At 48.3% G+C, this 20,566-nt stretch overlaps 1 protein-coding gene across 1 annotated transcript; it reads left to right on the forward strand.

The window, feature by feature from the left end:
* The first annotated feature begins 1,303 nt into the window (after nucleotides 1-1,303).
* On the forward strand, nucleotides 1,304-16,195 carry TJAP1 (tight junction associated protein 1). Its single transcript, XM_056852520.1, has 7 exons — nucleotides 1,304-1,446; nucleotides 4,129-4,157; nucleotides 6,478-6,639; nucleotides 7,832-7,898; nucleotides 10,771-10,878; nucleotides 12,132-12,215; nucleotides 14,873-16,195. Exons 1-7 carry the CDS (start codon nucleotides 1,321-1,323, stop codon nucleotides 16,193-16,195), a joined length of 1,899 nt encoding a protein of 632 aa, XP_056708498.1. The 5' UTR covers nucleotides 1,304-1,320.
* Nucleotides 16,196-20,566: the final 4,371 nt, after the last annotated feature.

Raw genomic sequence — 20,566 nt, forward strand, 5'->3', positions numbered from 1 at the left:
AGGAAGTATTTCTTCACACAACGCATAGTTAAATTGTGGAACTCCCTGCCCCAGGATGTGGTGATGGCTGCCAACTTGGGAGGCTGGGAGTGGACATGTTCATGGAGGAGAGGGGTATTCATGGCTACTAGTTAAAATGGATAGTAGTCATGATGCATACCTATTCTCTCCAGGAACAGAGGAGCATGCCGAATATAGTGTGTGTGTGTGTGTGTGTGTAAAGTGCCTTCAAGTCACAGCCGACTTATGGCGACCCCTTTTTGGGGGTTTTCATGGCAAGAGGTGGTTTGCCAGTGCCTTCCTCTGCACAGCAACCCTGGTATTCCTTGGTGGTCTCCCATCCAAATACTAACCAGGGCTGACCCTACTTAGCTTCTGAGGTCTGACGAGATCAGGCTAGCCTGGGCCATCCAGGTCAGGGTGCCGAATATATTAGGTGCTGTGGAACACAGGCAGGATGGTGCTGCAGCAGTTGTGTTGTTTTGGGGCTTCCTAGAGGCACCTGACTGACCACGGTGTGAACACTACTGGATTTGATGGGCCTTGGTCTGACCCAGCAGGGCTTTTCTTATGTTCTTATGCTTTTTTTTTTTTTTACAGAATGCAGACCTGTGTTCCCAAACCCTACACAGCCCTGTACCCCAGCAGCTTTTAGCCACGTGCATCCCTTATGCCTTGATGAGAATGCGTCCAGTTTTTGCCCTTAGCTGTCGCAGAGACAGAGGGGCAGCAAAAAGTGCCCCCTTCTGCTGTCTCACCCCTCCCGCACTTGGGAGTAATTTGGCTTTAACTGGTACAAGTGTGCAGTTCCTTCAGCCTGTCTGTATGTTTAATGTCTGCAGCTGCCTTCCATGTAGCCCTTCTCGGCAGTGACAGCACGAGATCAATAACTCCTGTCACTACTGCCTGTAAGGCTTTCAGTTTCCATATTGGAAATGGCCTTTCCTAAAGAGCCTAATCAATATGCTGCTCTGAGGCCTGTTCTTGTTTGCTATATATAATCCGGACGCACACTGTTATGTGCGCGTGGTCGTTCACAGCAGAGGTGGAGGATGGGCCGAGGTTCTGCTCTCGCTGGCTGGGAGGACACGGCTGTGCTCCTCTTCTTCTTCTGTCTCCCTTTTCACCGCAGCTGCTGTTCTAAGGCTCTGGCCTGCCTCGCTTTGCTCTCTGGATATGCGGCTGCTGTGGGACGCGAGCTATCCGATTGCCTTGTGGGGAAACCTCTAGGCTCCATGGGGTATCCGTGACTCTCTTCCTCTTCTCTGCCGTTTATGCTGTTGGCAGGTGACCTGTTGTGAAAACTCAGCTGGAGGGACGATGACCAGTACCATCCCTTCCAAGAAGCCTTACCGCAAGGCTCCCCCGCAGCACCGCGAGATTCGGCATGAGCTGCCCATCCTGCACGACGACCAAGATGGTGTGATTTTGGCAGAGCAGAGCCAGGTAACTGAAACCAGGGCCACTAAAGGCCTGTTCCCTGTCCGTGAGCAGAAGGGGTTTAGTTACACCAAGGCAGGCCATCTCAGACAGCAGATGGATGGGTATGAGGTACGCAACGTTAACGTTTCTTCTTCCTGGTCCCCGGAGTCAAGCAGTGACAAAGAAATGGCAGGGTGCAGAGCAGCACTGAACCTCAAGAGCCGGACACTGCCTGCTGTGTTGCTTCACAGGGGGAGAATGGGGAAGCGGAGTGCGAAGCACTGCCGTCGGCTGAGCCGCAGGCAGCTCGACAAGCTCATGAGCCGGAGCGTAGAGACAGTTGTGACGTCTGGAGATGAAGGCCGGAAGCCAACCCGCCCCCTCAAGAGCAGGAGCTTGGAGCGCTCCCTGATGTTCAAAGAGCCTGCTGAAGTCTTAGCGCCTAGAAAGTTCCGTGTCCCACCCATCCGCCTACCTCTCAAAGGCATCCTGAAGCAGACTGATAGACTTGGAGCGCAGCCTGAGACCTTGCATAAGTCCCGCTCAGTGGAGACGCTGGCCCGTAGCTGCTGCTCACGCAAGAATAGCGATCCTCAGGTGTGCCTCAACAGGCAGGGAAAGCGTGCACCGGAGCAAAAGGGCATCAGCAGTGCTGAATCCATCAGACGAAAAGAAAAGATCACAGAAGAGAAGCACCAATTCTCCAGGTTTCTGGATGAAATCACCCACAGGGTGCTGAGCCCCGTCCATTTGCAGTCACTGGGACAGACTGGCAGAGGAGGAGAAGGAAGCCGGGGCTCGCCCACCTCTCCCCAACGCTCCATACCAGAAGGGCAGAAAGAAAGTTGGCCTGAGGTTGCTAAGCGGACAGCTGAGAAAAGCCCTCACCTAAGTAGGAAAAAGGCAGAGTGGAGAAATGAGGGATCTGGAATGACATCCTGCCAGAAGAAGCCAGCAGAGGAAACGGAGAGGGCTCCGTGGCTAAGGAGGAAGCCCGTCCTGGTGAGATATGACAGCCAGGAGGAGGTTCTCTCCACGGAGAGGCAGGTGGTGGATCTAAGTCAGTATCACCTGCAACATCTGCCAGATCTGGGTCTGGCAAGGGTGTTTTCTGAGCATCAGCAACATCTGCCTTTGTCGAAGACATCTAGTCGGGGGGGAGGGGACAGCCAAGGGCCCAACCTTAGTAAGCAGCCTTCACAGCTGGCACGTCCACAGTCTCTGAGTTGCAGGTCTGGCCAGAAGTCTGTGCTGGACTCGAGCTACATGGAGAAAGGGTCCTTCTCACCTCCCTTACGCAGGAACCAGGAGGAGGCCAGTATTTCACCTAGAATCTCCCCTTCCTTCAGCTTAGCATTAAACAAGGTAGGTACTCAGTGAAGACAGCGAGGAGCACGTTCCTCTAGTTAAGCCCTCCTCTTGCACTTTGGGCTCTGGGATGGGAAATTGGTTCTGTCTAAGAGGGTTGACCTCCCTGCGCCTGCCCATCTAGAGAAGAATTGGTTTGTGTCTTGGTCTCCACTTGGGCTCATCTGTAGGAGGTGATTCACATAATGGGAAACTGGGCTTCCTGCTTCTCCAGTAGACCATCCATCCATTTGTGCTGAGAAGGAGGTGATTTTTTGGCCATCCAGACTGACCTGTGTTGGCTTTGAAGCTGGCTGATCCTTTTTTGGGCTTTCCTCCGCTATTTGCTTAGTTGGAATACTTCCGTTCAGAGTGGAACAGTTTTCTACCTATGACATTGGCCTTGTCCCTGTGGACTTTATCAAAACTCCTGTCTTTGTTATCTACCTACAAGACTGCAGAGTGCCAGTGTGCTGAACCAAAGTGTGTTTGTTCAGGTGGGGGTAGTCTTAGCTGCGGCTTACTTGTTTGGCCAGACAGCCTAGTAAATGCCACAGGCTTACAGATGCGTATGCTCAAATGCACACACCTATGCACTCTCTTAAACCATCAGCCACTTCTTATCAGAAAAAGAAGTTTGTTGTTCAAGTAAATTCCAACAGCATGCTACCATTTCTTTGCCCAGGTCTTTTTGTTTCTAATGTCAGACCTTGAAGATGCTGAGAGATTGCAGCTGCATCCCTGTTCAATACGACTTTCACTGGGTGGCTTTGGCTAGTTAGCATCACTTAGCCTAATTTATCTCATAGCAGTACTGTGAGAATGACACTGGGCAGGAGGACCCATCTACCTGAGCACGTTGGAGGGATTGTGTGATTAAAATTATAATTTAAAAAGATAAAATATTGGCAGGCAACATGAAGCGTTTTGCCTTTTCTCCAGGAACCAAGAAGGCATGTTGCAGGTTTGTTGGTCATTCTCACTTGTTGGGACTGTCAGAGCAATGAAGAGTAGGTTTGTAGCACAGGATGGTGCATGCTGGTCTCTCCAAACACACTTGGAATTTGAATGAAAATGGATGGACAGAGAGGCAAGCAAACACTTAAGTTAAATAAGTAGCATTGTAAGAAATCCATCTGATGGTGTGGAGTGCAGAATTTAGCAACCCCCAATCCATTGTCTTTTTCTCCTAAGATAGGCAGCCTCTGAGAATGTGGGATGTGAGTTGCCCAGAGTTCTTTGCATGTGAATGGAAGCATGTTGGGTCTTCCTCTGGCATTTGTGTATTTCAGTTTGCACCTCTGGAAATTGATCCATGTATCTTAAGAGATTCTGACTTCTGTTTCCTCTTTTGCACAGGAGCCCCTGACAGATGCAGAGAGGATGAAGTAAGTACACCACTCCCTTCTTGTTCTCATGTTGTTTCGCAGCTCTGTGTGCACTCGTCCTCTGTTTGCTAGGTTGTCATATTTGTCTGATGGCATTTCCTGCTTTGAGACTCTTAACAGAGCCGTCCTAAGAACATTCTGCTAGGGGTAAGCCCCATTGAATAGACTTGACCAGGATTCTGAGCAGACCTGCTTCAACTTGTTCTCTGAGTATATCAAGAATGATCTAATGGATAACTTTGCCCTTGTTTTCGTTTTCACGTAGCATATGATGCATTGCCAGAAGTGACCATCACATAGGTAATGTAGATGCCAGGTCTAGTGTAGGGAGAGGTCCGACTTACTGGGCATCGGAATAACTCTGCTGAACTTTTCTGTAATACTGTTGTACAGGAAGGATAAATATGGAAGCACCTGGTTAGTTTCCAAAAATATGTTTTTAATACTTGACATTATTTTAAAGCACCTGCATTTGAGCGTAATCTACTCTGACTTTTTAAAGAACTTAGCTTCGCCCTCTTTCTGTGAAAGGTAGGCAGGCAAAATATTTGCAGCAGACCTCTGGGGTTTTTTATTGCCTCTGAGCGACCAAAGGACAACCAAACACTGGATAATAGTTGTGAAAGAGATTCTGCATGGAAGTGAATATAGGGATATGACAAGTTACCTTCCTCTGTCAGGTGTCTGAAGCCACTGTGTGAACATTAGCTACTTCTGTTTCCATAGACTAACTCCACTCACAAACTTGGAAACTGGGCCAGATTTCCTGTGCGGGGGGGCATAGGTGTCAGCCAGGTGGACATCTTATGTTGGTTGACTCACTTCGTTCCCTGCACCCTGGCTAGGTTCTGATGGCAGCATGTAAATTATTAAGTGAGTTTCAACTTCCAGTGGAAGACACCTGAGCTGTGTAGCCCGTCTGGCTGCTGTGTTTAATCCAGATACTGTAAACTAAGAAGGCGCTTCTGGCATGGCTGGGTGGTCTGCTGCTGAATGTAAGGTTCTGTCTCCGGTATGGCCGGCTGGAATATGTTTCTTTCGTGACCGAAAAACATACTGTTCCATATTCTTGCCAGTACTCAGAGGGCTTGCTGGCTTACAAGTGTAACCTTGACAGCACATACTCCAGAAGAGAAGACTCTTTTCCAAGTACTATAGAACAATGCTCTTCTATATTATTTTTAACCACTTGCAAAAGATCTTTTTATGTCTGCCTCTGCTGATCCCCATTCCCTCCTGGCCTCTCTTTAGAATTTTCTAGCTGGGATTTGAAAAGACTGGTAGTAATCTGGTAGCACTTAGTGGTGCCAAGCAAGGAGTTTGAAAAACCTTCTCCATGTAGAAGAGTGTTCTGTACCTTTTTGTCTGGCAGGAAGTCTGATTACAGTTTGTTTTTCCCCTTAAAGGTAATACACACTGCTAGGTTTGAAATTTATTTACATCTTCTGTAAATATGGGGGGGGGTGCTTTTCATATATCTTGGTGGTGTAAAGTGCTGTCTAGTCGCAGCTGACTTATGGTGATCCTGTAGGATTTTCAAGGCAAGAGGCAGAGGTGGTTTTCCCTTGCCTGCCTCTGCTTCACAACCCTGGCAGCCTCCCATCCAAATACTAACAAGGACCAACGCTTCTTAGCTTCCGAAATCTGACAAGATTGGGCTAGCCAGGGTCATCCAGGTCAGAACTCATGTATCTTACCGCATTTTTATCTGCCCTTCCTCTAAGGAGCTCGAGGCAACATATTCAGCCCCTCCTCATCTTTATCTTCACAATGGCCTTGTGAGATGGGTTAGGCTGGGGAGGGTGACTGGTCCAAGATCACTTAATGAGCAAGGCTGAGTGGAGGTTTGGACCTGAGTCTCCTTGGCACTCTAAGCACTATACAACACTACCTTTCCAAACATGTTCCCATATTGTGAGGCTTTTTCCTATTGGCAAGACTTTTCTCTTTTTAGAAAACAAGCTTGCTTTTCAGTTGTACTTTACAAGGGTGCATTTATAAGAGAATTAACCATGGGCAAATTACATCAATTTCAGACCTTGTTATGAGAGTTCCCTGTGGGGGGGAAATGTGTAAACTCCTAAGATGTGCACACAATCAATAATCTACTGCAAAAATATTTTCACTTCTTAGAAAATATCTCCTCCCTACCTTTGCTTCTTCTCCGCTGAGCAGGGAAGGTAATGAAGATCATCTTTTGAGCGTTGTCCACGTGCATCCTGGTGAATTCCACCAGAGTTTGAACTGAGGCTAGACCTGTGTGTGTGTGCTGATGCCCACAGCTCCTGTAGGCCACTGAAGGATGTGTTGCTTGCCTTAGGTTGCTACAGCATGAGAACGAGGAGCTGCGTCGACGTCTGGCCTATGTCACCAACAAAATGGAGGCGATGGAGAGGGAGCTGGAGTCTGGCCAAGACTATCTGGAGATGGAGCTGGGCCAAAATCGTGAGGAGTTAGAGAAGTTCAAGGACAAATTCCGTAGGTATGGCCCCTCTAAGAGCTTCATGGGTGACAGAAGGGGGCTTCCTAACTCTCCGGCTGTTTCCTGCTTGTGGGGTGCTTTCCAGGGTTGTTGAGGGGAAGCATTAACTTGTCTCCAGCCCATCTACACAGTAGCCCATATTAGTCGTATGAATCTTGTTGACCATCCTGTGTCTGGAAAATCCGTCTCCCTCCCCCCCCCCTTTTTTTTTTTTGGTGAATAGATCTTAAGAAACCACTTGAAAAGCCAGAATTTTTCCTTCAGTATGGCTTATCCTGGAACTTCCTGGTTTATTTTGCCTACAACTGATGCATAAATGCTATTATAAGTGCCACATAATAGAATCTGAGCCTCGGAATGAGTGAGGTGCTCTCTCCTGTGATGCACGGTGTTGTATTCTGCCAGCTCCCAATGCAATATGCTTGCAGATGCAGATTTTCACTGATTTCCACCTCTCTCTCCAGCAACCCTTTTTGACTCCCCCCAAAAAACTGATGCTGGGGGCTGTAGGACTCCCATGAACAATAAGCTACGCAAACTTGGGAGGGGTACAATGAAGAAGCGAAAATCACTGACTTCTTTGCTGCAGCCCCCAAATAGCTTTTTGTCCATGCAGATCCTTCTGTCTTTTGGGAGTAAAAAGGAGAATATCTGTCTCAGTTGGTAGGATACAGCCTGTTGCGCCAGCTGCCTAGAGTAGGTAGGTAGTTAGAACTGGGGAAGGTATTTTGGTGAGGGCCCTTTAGTAGAAGTTCAGAAGATTCTCCCTCCCCCCAAACCCCCCCCCCCACTGTGGTTCAGAGATGTTATTTGGCTCTGTTCCTGATTTATTGTGTGGGCAGAGGCAAGTCCCTCAACTGAAGGCTTACCTGAGACTTTCCTGAGATTCTTTCAGCCTCCCTCCTGAGCTGGGGACAATGCCTTTTCCCTTCATATCTTCAGACTTGCTTTCTCTCCCAACTCTCGCTCTCTCTTCAGCCAGCGTTCCACTCCTCTGTAGACACAGTTCATGTTCTCAAGCTTGCTGTGCAAGAAGGCCAAATCCTCCTATACTCACAGCAGGAAATTGTAAGATGGAGCCATAGTTAAGCTCCGTCACAAATCTACGTATCTAACTTCATACTGCAGGAAATCTGGTGGTTCTTCAGTTGGATTAATAACCTGGACACTTATTTTTTTTCCCTGTCTCTAGATTGCAGAACAGTTATACAGCCTCACAAAGAACCAATCAGGATTTGGAGGAGAAGCTACACACCCTGGTAACCCACCTGCTGAACTTGTAATGGGGAGAGTGGATGGGCCGGGGCCTGTCTGATGGGAGGGCTGTTGAGTCAGGTTTGGTCTGTTGACTGGGTGGGGGTGCGATTTGCTTTCCAGATCTTCTGTGTTGTGTGCTTTGGAATTTGGGTTCTTCTGCAGTGTAGCTATGTGTAGTTTTGTCTTCTGTCAGCTTTTTTTTTTTTTTTTTTTTTAAAGAGCTCTAGACATGCGATGTGCCATTTTTTTCTGCAAGATCTGGGTGGGGAGGTTCATTGTGGGTTGTGGGGCTATCTGAGTGCAGCCGACATTTGTGTATTGTGTGCATTCATAACACTCATGGCTGTTTCTTTTCTCTCTCTCCTCTCTCTTTCCTCTTCCTTCCTATGCTGCCGCTGGCACACGCTGGGTGCGCTCACCTCTCAGGCCTCTCTCAGTCAAAGCTGGATTTTTGCAGTTGCGTCTTTTCGTTTGTGTGTTTTTTCTTTTTCTTCTTCACATGTCTCAGCTTGTCCACTTCCATTGTCGGCCACGTGTTTTTCAGCCCTGCTTTCGCTGCCCTTGCCTGGGGGTCCCAGAAGCTCAAACTGCCAGCAGCTGGAGTTTGTCTAAAACGTCTCACCTTGGAGGCCTGGCCTGTGGTAGCCCAGAGATCCTAGCATGCCTTGCTCCGTTTTACATTGAGCCATTGCCTAGACCACACTCTTTGTGGGGAAAGTTGGAGCCCAGCTTATAGAGGGGCCGAATATGACATAAATGTCCCTTGGTCAGGCCGGGCCATGCCTTCCAGCCCAGATCGGGACTGGAGGGGGTGGCTGGCTTGCGGGTCAGATAAGAGCTCTCAAGGGGCCAGATCCGGCCCGCAGGCCTTGTGTTTGACACCCCTGCTGTAGAGAGAGCGATGCAGCTCCAGTCACTTAGTACATTGGCAAATGTTACATTTCCCTCTTTTCACTTGGGATCTCTGTGATTGGTTATACATTTTAAGGGTACCAGAAGATGTTAACACTTTCTAAAAGAACTGCCCTTTCTGAGCTTCAGTCACTGCCTTAGACTCCGCTTGAATAGGCTTCGCTCTCCACTGGATTATACCCCCCTGTTCACAGCATGAACACATTCCCCGCAGACTTCTTCTGGACTTCTCTGCTGAGAATTTCAGACAGGCTGTGGCCCCCTTGCATTGCCTCTCTTTTATTGGAGATCATCGGAGGAACCTCGGGGAGCAAATTAACAAGCCCCCAGAGGTGTGCGCACCTGCAGGGACTTTCATCCCAGTATAAATCCAACATCCATCCCTGATCATTTTTGCAGAGCATCTGCACCCTACCGAGTCCATTCATGTTCCATCTGGCACAACCCCTCCATTCCTCCCACAGGAAGGCAATGGGAGGGCGGGGTTCAGTGGTTGCAAGTCTAGTGAAATTTGTCTGCTACCGAGGCAAAGCGATTGGCCTGGGTATCTTTTATGTTGGTGCCAGAGCAGCCTTTTGCAGAGTATGGGAGAAGGCCGAGGGCCAAAGCTAAGGCGACTAGAGCGGGGGGAGTCCTCGATTCCATTCACGTAAATCCGGGGCGGGGGGGAGCCTTCTAAAATGTATAATTTTGCAATTCCGTGTGTGTCCCACAACTTTGTGATCTCACTTCACAAGAACAAAAAAAAGAATATATTGGATGCAAAATTAACACCCTGCAAATCTGTTTTTAATGTAGCAAAAGCCATTTTTTTTTTAGTTCTCAAGTCTGTAAAGAGAGGTTTGAAATGCCTCGTGAAATTCTGAGAGCCAGGGCTTTGCATTGTTTTAGTCCCCTCCTTGTCACTGAGAGAAGCAGAATAAAGTATGCAATGTAAGAAAATAGTTGCTTTATTTGCACAATCTATGCCGGTTTCTCTGAATGTATTTTTCACACGTTTTCATTCTCTGGTTAGGTCTCCAAATCTTGCTTTTCTTTAAAGAATAATGCACAGTTGTTTTGTTGGGGATTGTGGGATGGTTGGAAGAATGAAAGAGGTGAACAAAGGTGTGGGAGCAGGAAGTGAGCCTCATGGTCTGAGAACCTAGGAGTTGGGAACACCCTCCTTGATAGTCTGGTTTAAAGCCAAAACTGTGGCAACTGTGTGCATTTCTCTCACCCACCCCACCCATAACGAAGTAGATTAGAAACATGCTTCTTTGTTACACTGAAAACAGATTTGGGAGGGAGGTCTGCAGAGGATGCTTGCATGCTACAATTAAAGGTCACATCTGGGAGGTGCAAACATAGCCATTTAGACTGGACCCCTCTGCCCTGCAACATCAGAGACATGCCTTCATCGCCTGTAGGATGAACAGGGAAGTAAGACAGACTGCTGGCAGTTGCTGTGCTGAACAGGGAAACGTTTTGGGAGGGGAAGGCTTAGCTGAATGGGTGCTGGGCTGGTCACTAGCCCATTTGTTAGAGTTGCTGTCCCTTGGGTGAAGAGGTCACAGTTTATTTACAGCCTCTCCATTTTAAAAGATGTGTTTGTGGTATGTTAGGGATAGTTGACATCAAACCTGGCACAGTTGGGGAGCACCCCTCAGTTGTGCAGTTTCCCCCTTCTGGCATCAATCTTCTTCATGGTCTGTTTGCCAAGAAGGTAAGAAAAGCAACTGCACTAGGCAAAACTTGTGCGCAGGTTGTTTTCATAGCTAGCAGATGTTCCTGTGAGACGTCCAAGCAAATGGATGCAGAGTGACTGGTTCCATGGTCTTGTGCCCAGCTGAGAAAGAGACATAGCTGTAGCTTTGCTTGTTTTGTATGGCATGGATTAGGAGCTGTGTTTGGAAGAGATTAGGATAGGATCAAAATCAGACAGCTAGTAGGACTTATCTCCTGTACATTCCTGTACTCCAGATAAAAAAAGCCGAGATGGATCGGAAAACACTTGATTGGGAGATTGTGGAGCTCACTAACAAGCTACTGGATGCCAAAACGACCATTAATAAACTGGAAGAGCTTAATGTAAGTAATATTTCCTTGTACAGTGTATCCAGTGCGTGAAGGTGGAATGAGGGGGAAGACCAGATCTGTTCATTCCTGACTATGGGATGCTGGCAAAATACAGAGAGCTGGAGCTATGTGGAGAATGAGCATTAGCTTCATGTGGGATCAAGAGAAGACTTGGCAGCGTAAAATTGCTCTCAAGCCCTGAGAAACAACTGATTAGTGTATTGGAGCTGAGCTTCCACAAGGGGATTTAGCTGTTGAAAAGCAATAAGATGCCTAATCAACCTGTCATGAGAGTAGTCCCTCTTCTAAAGCTGCCAACTAGCAGATATTCCGTGTAATTATTTGGTCTGTTTGCATTGGATTTGATATTGGGGTTTTTTTTTGTTGAGTTATCCATTGTCTTTTGTTTGGGAAGGAGAGTTGATGCTTATGTCCCCCTCCCCCCAATGGACTCAGCACTCTGGTCATTAGACTTCACCTCCCTACCTATGCAAAAATCACTAGGCCCTGCCCCCCTAACCAGGTACCCGATCTTAAAAATCCTAAAATGGCAACACTGCCCTCTTCATGGATTATGGTGAAGCAGGAGCTGGATTATTCCACAATTCTGGACATCTCAGTATGAAAAATTCAGTATTCACATTTGAAGGTATTCATGGGATGGAAGAAAGTCAGGGAGTCTTCTGGAAAATTAAAATACGCTCAGTCTGGTTGATTTGAGCAAGATGGATTTTTGCTTCTCTTCTTACTGCATAAGTTATATTTAACCAAATCACTTTGGTGAGGTTTAAGCAGTGTTTAAACCCAAGTACACTGATTTGCAGGCCCAAGCTGTTCAAATGTATAAACTTAGGCAGCTAAGATGGATCGGAAATACACAATAAAGGACAGTAAAAGCAGGGGAGTGTACTTGAAGTTCAGTAGTATATAAAAATGTACAGAACAGCCTTTTGACGGGGCTTTTTTGCAGGTCTTAGTCTTCTCTGTCCAAATAAGACATGGGTAGGGACTACCTCACGTTAAAAGACGGGTAGTGTGGTTAGAGATGAGAAGCTGATGTGATTGGGGCCAGCCCTACTATTAAGCATGGTCTTCTGACTCGTGGCAGTTTTTGGGAGACCCTTAAATGATAGCAAATTGTCAATTACTTGGTTTGTACTACTCTGTGTGTGTGTGTGTGGGGGGGTGCTATTTGGATTTTCTGCCTCAGATACCAAACCAGCTTGGTCTATATCTGGTTGTAAATTCCTATGTTATCTTGGCAGGAGCGATATCGTCAGGACTGTAACCTGGCAGTACAGCTGCTGAAGTGCAACAAATCTCACTTTCGGAACCACAAATTTGCTGATGTAAGTGGTGTCTTCGTGTTTGTGGGTTACTATGCAGTAAATATCTTCAAGAGGCCTCCCTGCAGCAAGAAAGAGGAAAAAAGGTTGCACGGGGAGAAGTGGTTCTCTGCATCTTAGTGATTTTCCTGCCTTTATAAGATGCAGGTTCTCTAGTGACCTCGTAGTGGCCCATTCCATCTTAGGGCCACTGTAGATTTGCCAGTTTTACTCTCAGAATACATCATAGTAGCATCATTTATTATTGGCATGTTCATGTGTAAAGTGCCTGTTATATAGAGGTGCACCGTTGTGATGCTGTTTGCGTGTGTTGAGAAACTGGTTACCAAATGAAAAGTAATGAATGTTGGGGCCTTTAGAGGAGGAGAGAAGGACCTGTATTCAACGAGTCAAATGGCTAACTGTTGTACGGAAAGCTTTGTGCAATTGTATGAGTGCCACATTTCACTATGACTCTTCAGAGCTCATCTGAACAGTGTAGTTGAGCCAACCTTATTGCTTAATTTTCACCAAATTAATGCCACTCCTCAGAATTCACATCTCTGAGACCAGTTATGACTGGCATCTTCCACCTCTGTACCCTTACAGAGGTTTTGAATTCTTTGGGTTGAAGTGGGGTGTTTCTTTCTCACATAAATAGGAAAGACGCTTCAGAAACAAAGAAACTTAGAAGCAAGGTGCTGTTTATGTGCCTTGAATGTTCTACTTTTTGTTTGGCCTCTTAACTGAAAACAGGGTTGGCATGGTGCAGAGGCCACCTTTTCTTTTTAGGTTATGTCATAGAATTTTGGACAATTTCTATTATTTTCTGGCTTTCCTTGTTCTTAAAAACATTCTTGTGTATTATCACTGTGCTTGGAAACATTGAAACAAATAATAGGAATAATAGTTACGGTAGGAAGGGGGAAATGGTGTCTTTCCTTGCTGGGAAACTCCCTTAAACCAAGGGTTCCCTGGTAACCCACCACCACCACCACTCAGGACCTCCTAAAACTAATAAAATACATTATCAAACACGAGGGGTAGCCATGTTAGTCTGTCACTAGCAGTAGAAGAGAGCAAGAGTCCAGTATCACCTTAAAGAGTAACAAAATTTCTGGCAGGGTAGGAGCTTTCATGAAGAGAAGTGAGCTGTGGCTTACAAAAGCTCCTACCCTGCCAGAAATTTTGTTAGTCTTCAAAGTGCTACTGGTCTCTTGCTGTTTTCTGTTATCAAACATGGCAGCAATAAATCATACAATATTAAGACACGTTTCTTAAAACCAGTATTGTCACACTTCAGAGGGGTTTGTAGCTTAGATCACTTTCCATACAAACATATTTGCATGCTGAGGCCTAATCCAATCTTCACCCAAAGAAAATTTTAATTTATCACAGAGGATGAGAAATAATACCACTACCTAGAAGAGATTGTGTGTCCAGTGCCAGATCTCGAGAACACTTAACCTTTTCCCATGCAGGATGAGAAGGGTGGAATTCAGGCCATCTTTTATTCAGCTTTCCTTTGTGGAATGCCTTGAAGGACTTTGAAAATCTCTAGCATAAATGAATTCATTTATCCACCTAAATAGATATGCCTCAGTCTCTCCTGAATATATGTCTAATCCCTCAGTATATATGCCTAAATTTATGCCTGTCTCTCCTGAAGGAAGGGTGAATAAAATGTTATTCATAGGACAAGCCATGATGCATGCATCTGAGGCTTGTCCCTGTGGTTCTCTGGTGGAGAGACTGGGCTGAGATCTGGTATTGGGACCATACACTCCTTCAGACCACAGCCCTGCCTCCCCTCTTCTGCTGACCAACGTGGTTGCACTTGGTCTTCATGCCCTGGCACAGGAGCTCACATGCCCAGACCAGCTATTCCTTCCATGCATTAACTGCCTCAGGGTGAGCTGAGAGAAGTAGCGTCATCCCTTGTCTTCTATCTTCCCCAGAGTCAGAAAGTGCCAGGATGGTAATTGATCCTCCTCCCCGGGGCAGGTTGCCAAGGTGGTGGATTGTAATTGCCACATTCTCCCTGGGAGCTGCTGACTCTAGTAGAAGAGGGGGGTTTGCTCATTCAGTTCAGCGCAATCACTAGCTAATTTTTTCCACCAATCAATGTTGGCCTAATGTATGCCAGCACAGCTCTTTTTGTCTTTTGCTCAAGCTGGTGCATACGCATCTCTCCTAAATGGTCAGGAACCAGGGAATTATCCAAGTTTCTGTTATTGGGACAGAAATCGATGTCTCTCTGTATTTGTAGGTGATTACAGAAGCTCTTTGCCCTGACCTGGATGGCCCAGGCTAGCCTGATCTCGTCAGATCTCAGAAGCTAAGCAGGGTCAGCCCTGGTTAGTATTTGGATGGGAGACCACCAAGGAATACCAGGGTTGCTGTGCAGAGGAAGGCACTGGCAAACCACCTCTGTTAGTCTCTTGCCATGAAAACCCCAAAAAGGGGTCGCCATAAGTTGGCTGCGACTTGACGGCACTTTACACACACACACACACAGAGAAGCTTTTTAATGGCGTGGCATGCCAGAACAAGGAGTTTAGTTTGGGCCTAGCTGTGGGGCTCTACCTTTCGTGCCATGCACTCACTCCAACCTCTGAGGTTGCTGTTTCCTAGGCACCGGACGAGCACCAGGGTAACTCTTCTGTCTTCTCCTTCCGTAGCTTCCCTATGAGCTGCAAGACATGGTCAATAAGCACTTGCACAGTTCTCAGGAGTCCTCGGGCCCTGGCCAGGAGGCCCTGCACACCTTAGCCCCCTCGGACGTTGTGCCCACCTCGGTCATTGCCAGAGTCCTGGAGAAGCCGGAGTCACTGGTGCTCAACTCTGCTAAATCCAGCAGCAGCAGCTGCCCCGTGGCCGAGGACGTCTTCGTGCATGTAGACATGAGCGGAGCACTGCCCGACACCTGTCCCGGCTCGGGGCAGGCTGGGAAAGAGGAAGTGGAAGGAGGGAGGCAGCAGAATGGAGGCTGCAACCCCCAGAGCAGCTTGGAGAGCCTGCCTGGAGAGGTGCCGACATTCGAGCGGCTGAGCCCCTATCCCACCCCTCCCCCTCCCCACCCTCTGTACCCTGGGCGCAAGGTGATTGAGTTCTCTGAGGACAAGGTAAGGATCCCAAAGAACAGCCCCCTGCCCAACTGCACCTATGCCACGCGCCAGGCTATCTCCTTGAGCCTGGTTCAGGGGGAGGAGGAAGGCTGTGACAGGCAGCGGACCCTCCCCGGCAGCCCCGCCTCGGAAGGCCAGCGCTCCGCCTCTAGCTGCTCCTACCAGCCATCCCCGAAGGTGAGCCGAGCTCACGGCTCCTCGCAGAGCAGCCCCTTTAGCAGCCCTCCGCAGGTGCCCAGCACTTTTGCCAGTTCCGCCAGCTCTGAGGAAGACCTGCTGGCTAACTGGCAGCGGATGTTTGTGGACAAGGCTCCCCCCACCACCGAGCGGGTGCTGGCGAACCGTACGTCCTTTAGCCGCGACACAGCCCAGGAGCTCCAGAAGCGCTTCAGCCGCTCCATGCAGGAGCTGGGGCGGGCTGCCTCCGCTTACTCGGACGGCGAGGAGTCGGCCCAGAGCTGCAGCTGGACCGTGAGCAGAGGCTCGAGTGTGGACACGGACAGTACAGAGTCCCGGGCCCGCCGGGGCCACTTGTGTTCCGACTACGGCACAGACTTCTCCCAGGAGGAGGCCCACAAATTGCTCCAAGGGGGTGGCACCGAGGGGCCGGCGGAGCTTCTCAGCTCGTCTTCGCCAGAGCAGCACAAGGACTGCGCAGACGGAGATGCGCCCCGGAGCCCCGCCGAAGAGCAGGAAGTGTTGCTGCAGGGAAACAAGGAGAACAGCCAGGAGGCCGCCTCCGAGCCCAGCAGGCCAGGCAAGAGCAAGGCTCCTTCCGGCCGGCCACACCGCAGTCCCAAGAGGATGGGGGTTCACCACCTCCATCGCAAGGACAGCCTGACGCAAGCCCAGGAGCAGGGCAACTTGCTCAATTGAGGATTAGGGAGCAAGGCGGGCCCGGGTGCCAGTGGTCCATCCCCCTCCCCAGGGCTGTGCCTGCAGTCCTGGAGCTGAAAGGACTGCCGTCGTGGCCCTCCTGCCCAGGAATTCCAGGCCATTTTTTGATATATTTATTGTATTTTTTTAATACATATGAAGAGTGGAGAATTAGTTCTGCAGCCCCAGAACAAAAACACTCTGGTGTACACCGGCATACTGCTCTGTGCTGGTGTTCACGGCTCAATTTGCACTCCTTCCCATTCTTTTGAAGCCGAATTCCACCCTCACACTCCCCTTCCGACTCTAATTTGTCCAATTTTCTGGTTCGTGAGTTACGACCCTTGGACACCTCCAGCCGGCACTCCTACCTTTTCAGCCTGTGCCAAGAAATGGGTGCGTGTCTCCACCAGCCATGTTAAGGGAGGGTGTGGGGCACAAAGGCTTCCCATGTGTGGGTCTCTCCAGCGGCGTGTGGTTTGTGTATTAGCTTTCATTTTGCTGAACTCATGTCTGTTTCTTCCAGCTGCTGTGTGGATGTGTGCAACTGAGCAGGTTGGGCTCTTCAGAGGTCACTTCTGTGGACACTTTGCTACTGGTGTCCTGAGCTGGGCGTGGCACTTGCTGAGAGGGCCAGGCTGTACAATGCCACTGGGTGAATGCAAGTTCCCCACCAGGCTGGGCCCCAGAGCTGCCCTGTTGAATCACGCCAAAAGGCTGTGCCAGACCGCTTTGGCCGTAATGGGGGTGCCTTGGGTGTGCTGGTCTCTGCAGTTATCATGTTGGTTCTTACTCGGCCCACCCACCCACCACAGTCTTTTTCAGTGGTGTTAGATGAGGCTTGCTCTTTTGTTCACTTCCTTTTTTGGTTTTTGATTTGTAAAATGTGCTCCGCTCTTCTTTTGTGAAAGAAGAGCAACCTGCAGTGAGGCTGAAGCGGTACGTCATACTGCTGCTATCATACTGCCCTTGTACAAATCTATGGTGAGACCACACTTGGAATACTGTGTACAGTTCTGGTCTCCACACCTAGAAAAGGATATTACAGAGCTTGAGAAGGTGCAGAAAAAAGCAACCAAAATGATTAGGGGACTAGAGCAACTGTCCTATGGGGAGCGGTTAAAACACTTAGGGCTGTTTAGCCTAGAAAAGGCGGCTAAGGGGAGACATGATAGAGGTCTATAAAATTATGGGTGGTTTGGAGAGAGTGGACAGGGAGAAGCTTTTCTCCCTCTCATAATACTAGAATGCGGGTCATCTGCTGAAGCTGGAGGGTGAGAGATTCAATACAGATAAAAGGAAGTCTTTCTTCACACAACGCATAAATTGTGGAACTCCCTGCCCAGGGATGTGGTGATGGCTACCAACTTGGAAGGCTAAATTTAAGAGGGGAGTGGACATATTCATAGGGGAGAAGGGTATTCATGGCTACTAGTTGAAATGGCTACTAGTCATGATGCATACCTATTCTCTCCAGGATCAGAGGAGCATGCCGAATATATTAGGTGCTGTGGAACACAGGCAGGACTGTGCTGCCCCAGTCATCTTGTTTGGGGGCTTCTTAGAGGCACCTGGTTGGCCACTGTGTGAACGGACTGCTGGACTTGATGGGCCTTGGTCTGATCCAGCAGGGCTTTTCTTATGTTCTTATGTTATGTGAGCTGTGCAAGATGTGGGGGTCATCTCGCTCTTTGGCCAAGCCACAAAGTTCCTCCACCTTCGGCACAGAAACGAGTTGCTGGTTCTCTGCCTCTTGGAGCTGGCTGGTGAGGATGGACATCCCTATATCGGGCTGGGATCCAAATTTACATGAGTGCCTTCCCAAGGCCTTATCCAAGGTCTGGTTTTTGTTGTTGTTGTTGCTCCTGTTCGTCTTCTGTGCGTGCTCAGTGGTATTGTATTTCCCTTTGCAGAATTTTTTCATTTGTGCGCATATGCTGATGTGCACAGCTGAAGCGGGTGGGGGAAAGGATTAATAGTGTTCGGCTTTTTCTTATGAAAGACCAAGCTTCCTAGTCTTATTCTGGTCCTCTGGGTTTTACACAAGAGGGTGTAACCAGTGAAGTGACTGGACGACTGGACCTAATTTACCTTGCCCAGCTCTTTCTGTTTGAATGAAGACCTATAATCTTCCACGGGAGAAGCACTCTGTAAGGCCTTCCTTCACTACAGAGGGAGTCCTCTCCCTTGCAAACACCAGCAAAGCAGCCAAAAGCTGCCGAGGAAGCCTGCTTATAGCTTCACAGGACCAACAACCCACCCTAAACCTTCTGAAATCCATTGGACGGCGGCCAGAGCCTTTATAGGCTACAGGGCTTATGCTGTCCTGGGTTCCTCTCCCTTCAGGAGCTCGCCAGGGTCGGCCACACGGGAAGCTCGCTGGCCATAGCGGACTGGATGTGGCCTTGTTAATGGGCCGTTCCTTTTTTTCCAGTCAAGCTGTTGGGTCCTGAATCCTGGGAAGAGACATGACTCAGTATTTTTTGGTTAGCTATGCTAATAAATTGGTGCTAAAGATGGACACCCTTCCTTTAGCTTACTTGATTCTTAACCTTTAATGATCTCACTCCTATAGCTGGCAGTTGCTTGTTCTGCTCAGCCACTGTTGCTACTGCAGCAATTTATTTTATTTTATTTTGTGGGGGTGGTGGGGAGGGAGACTTTGCTGTGTGAAGGGCAGGATCCAGGTTGGCATTTCTCCCTGCCCCGGTCCTGCTGGGTTTTCTTTTCTTGCGAGGGGTGTTGGAGGCGCAAAGGCTTCAGAGCTGCTTGGTGGACTTCCCGTATGTACAGGGCAGAAGCAATGCTGGGTTAGACGTACCCTGTAGAATGTGAGCCCTTGTCAGCAGGCTGCTGGGTTAGGAAGGAACTGACGAGTCCTGTTCTCTCTCCTGCGGATGGCGGCACAGCTGCATTGAAAGGCAACTGGAAACTGACATGGCCCTAAGCCACCTTGAGTGGCTTGAAGCCTGGGTGCGCCAGTGTCATTTGACACGGACCTCTTCTTTGCCTTCAATCGTGTTGAGCTCAAAGGCTGGTAAGGGGAGGGGAGAATACTCACGAGCGCATTTCTTGTGTGCCATTTATTTCATGTGGGGCTGGGTGGTAGCGAAGCCTGCAGGAAATGTAGCCCCCCCTTCCAGAGTTCTTACGGAGTTCTGTGGGTGCAGCCCTTGGTATTTTGCTTGTCCTTTGGCAGTATTAATTCTCTTGGGGAGCTCGAGCTGCCTTCTTCAGCTGCCCCGTGTTTCACAGTGTCCCAACTCAAGACTGTTAATCTGTGACTAATGTGTTTTTTTTCTCTCTGAGATTTTCAAACTGATGTATATTTTAAAGCCAGAAATAAACTATTTTAAAAGTATGTCTCTGCTTTTGGAAGTTGAGTTTTGAGATTCTTAGGGTCATGATACTAGTACACAGCTCATGCTCGCTCGTAGTCTGCAGTCTTTCCCTAAAGACTACACTTCCGTTGCAGGGTTATCACAGTTCTCAAGCTATGGGGCCTGGGGAAATGCAGCCCTTTCTACTAGGTGGCCTGTTCATTAGTGTTGTATCGCTTGGGTATTTGCCAATATGAAAAAAACAATTTACAGAATAATGGCGGGAAGAGTTGTGCCCCACTGACAGTTAACAATATAACCAGTAGCGTGATCATTCACCCTCCTAGTTGGGCGCTGTTGTACTAATTGGGAGCAGTAGGTGATTGCCAGAAAATCTTTATTGGAAACTGTAGGACACTGCTGCCTCCCAGTGGTTCTTGACACCAAGAAAGTATCTATGGGTGAAGCCACACCAGTGTTTTATATCATAATGACAGTCTTGTCGTGCTCCGGTGTACTATACAGGGAAGCAGCCAGACTGTAACTTACTATGCCGCTTAAGTGGCGCTACATTTTGCAATAATTCCAGGAGGGGGTGAGCAGTGATCTTGCTGCTTAACTGTATTGAATCAGCACACATGAAAAAGTGGCTTAATTATGACATGATTTTCATCTGAATCTGTTGTTGGTATTTATAAGGTAGAGGAATTCATCTAAGGGGTCTCTTCTCTTAAAGATAGACGTATAACATTAAGCAGTACATCAGATAACTTAATCCTTTAAAGATAATTTTAGTATTCCTACTCCTGAAGAGCACCAATATAATATTTACATGAGGGTTTTTTTAGTGCAAGAGCCCTGTGGTGCAGAGTGGTAAGCTGCAGTACTGCAGTCCAAGCTCTGCTAACGAGCTGAGGTTGATCCCAACGGAAGTCTGTTTCAGGTAGCCGGCTCAAGGTTGACTCAGCTTTCCACCCTTCCGAGGTCGGTAAAATGAGTACCCAGCTTGCTGGGGGTAAAGGGAAGATGACTGGGGAAGGCACTGGCAAAC

This window comes from Euleptes europaea, chromosome 7, assembly GCF_029931775.1.
Source record: "Euleptes europaea isolate rEulEur1 chromosome 7, rEulEur1.hap1, whole genome shotgun sequence".
Taxonomy (NCBI): domain Eukaryota; kingdom Metazoa; phylum Chordata; class Lepidosauria; order Squamata; family Sphaerodactylidae; genus Euleptes; species Euleptes europaea.

Bases quoted from the DNA above. Each gene is read 5' to 3' on its own strand.
- TJAP1 (XM_056852520.1), top strand. From the start codon at position 1,321: ATGACCAGTACCATCCCTTCCAAGAAGCCTTACCGCAAGGCTCCCCCG. The intron at 1,447-4,128 runs GTAACTGAAACC...TCTTTTGCACAG, and splicing joins TTTTGGCAGAGCAGAGCCAG to GAGCCCCTGACAGATGCAGA. The intron at 4,158-6,477 runs GTAAGTACACCA...TGCTTGCCTTAG, and splicing joins ACAGATGCAGAGAGGATGAA to GTTGCTACAGCATGAGAACG.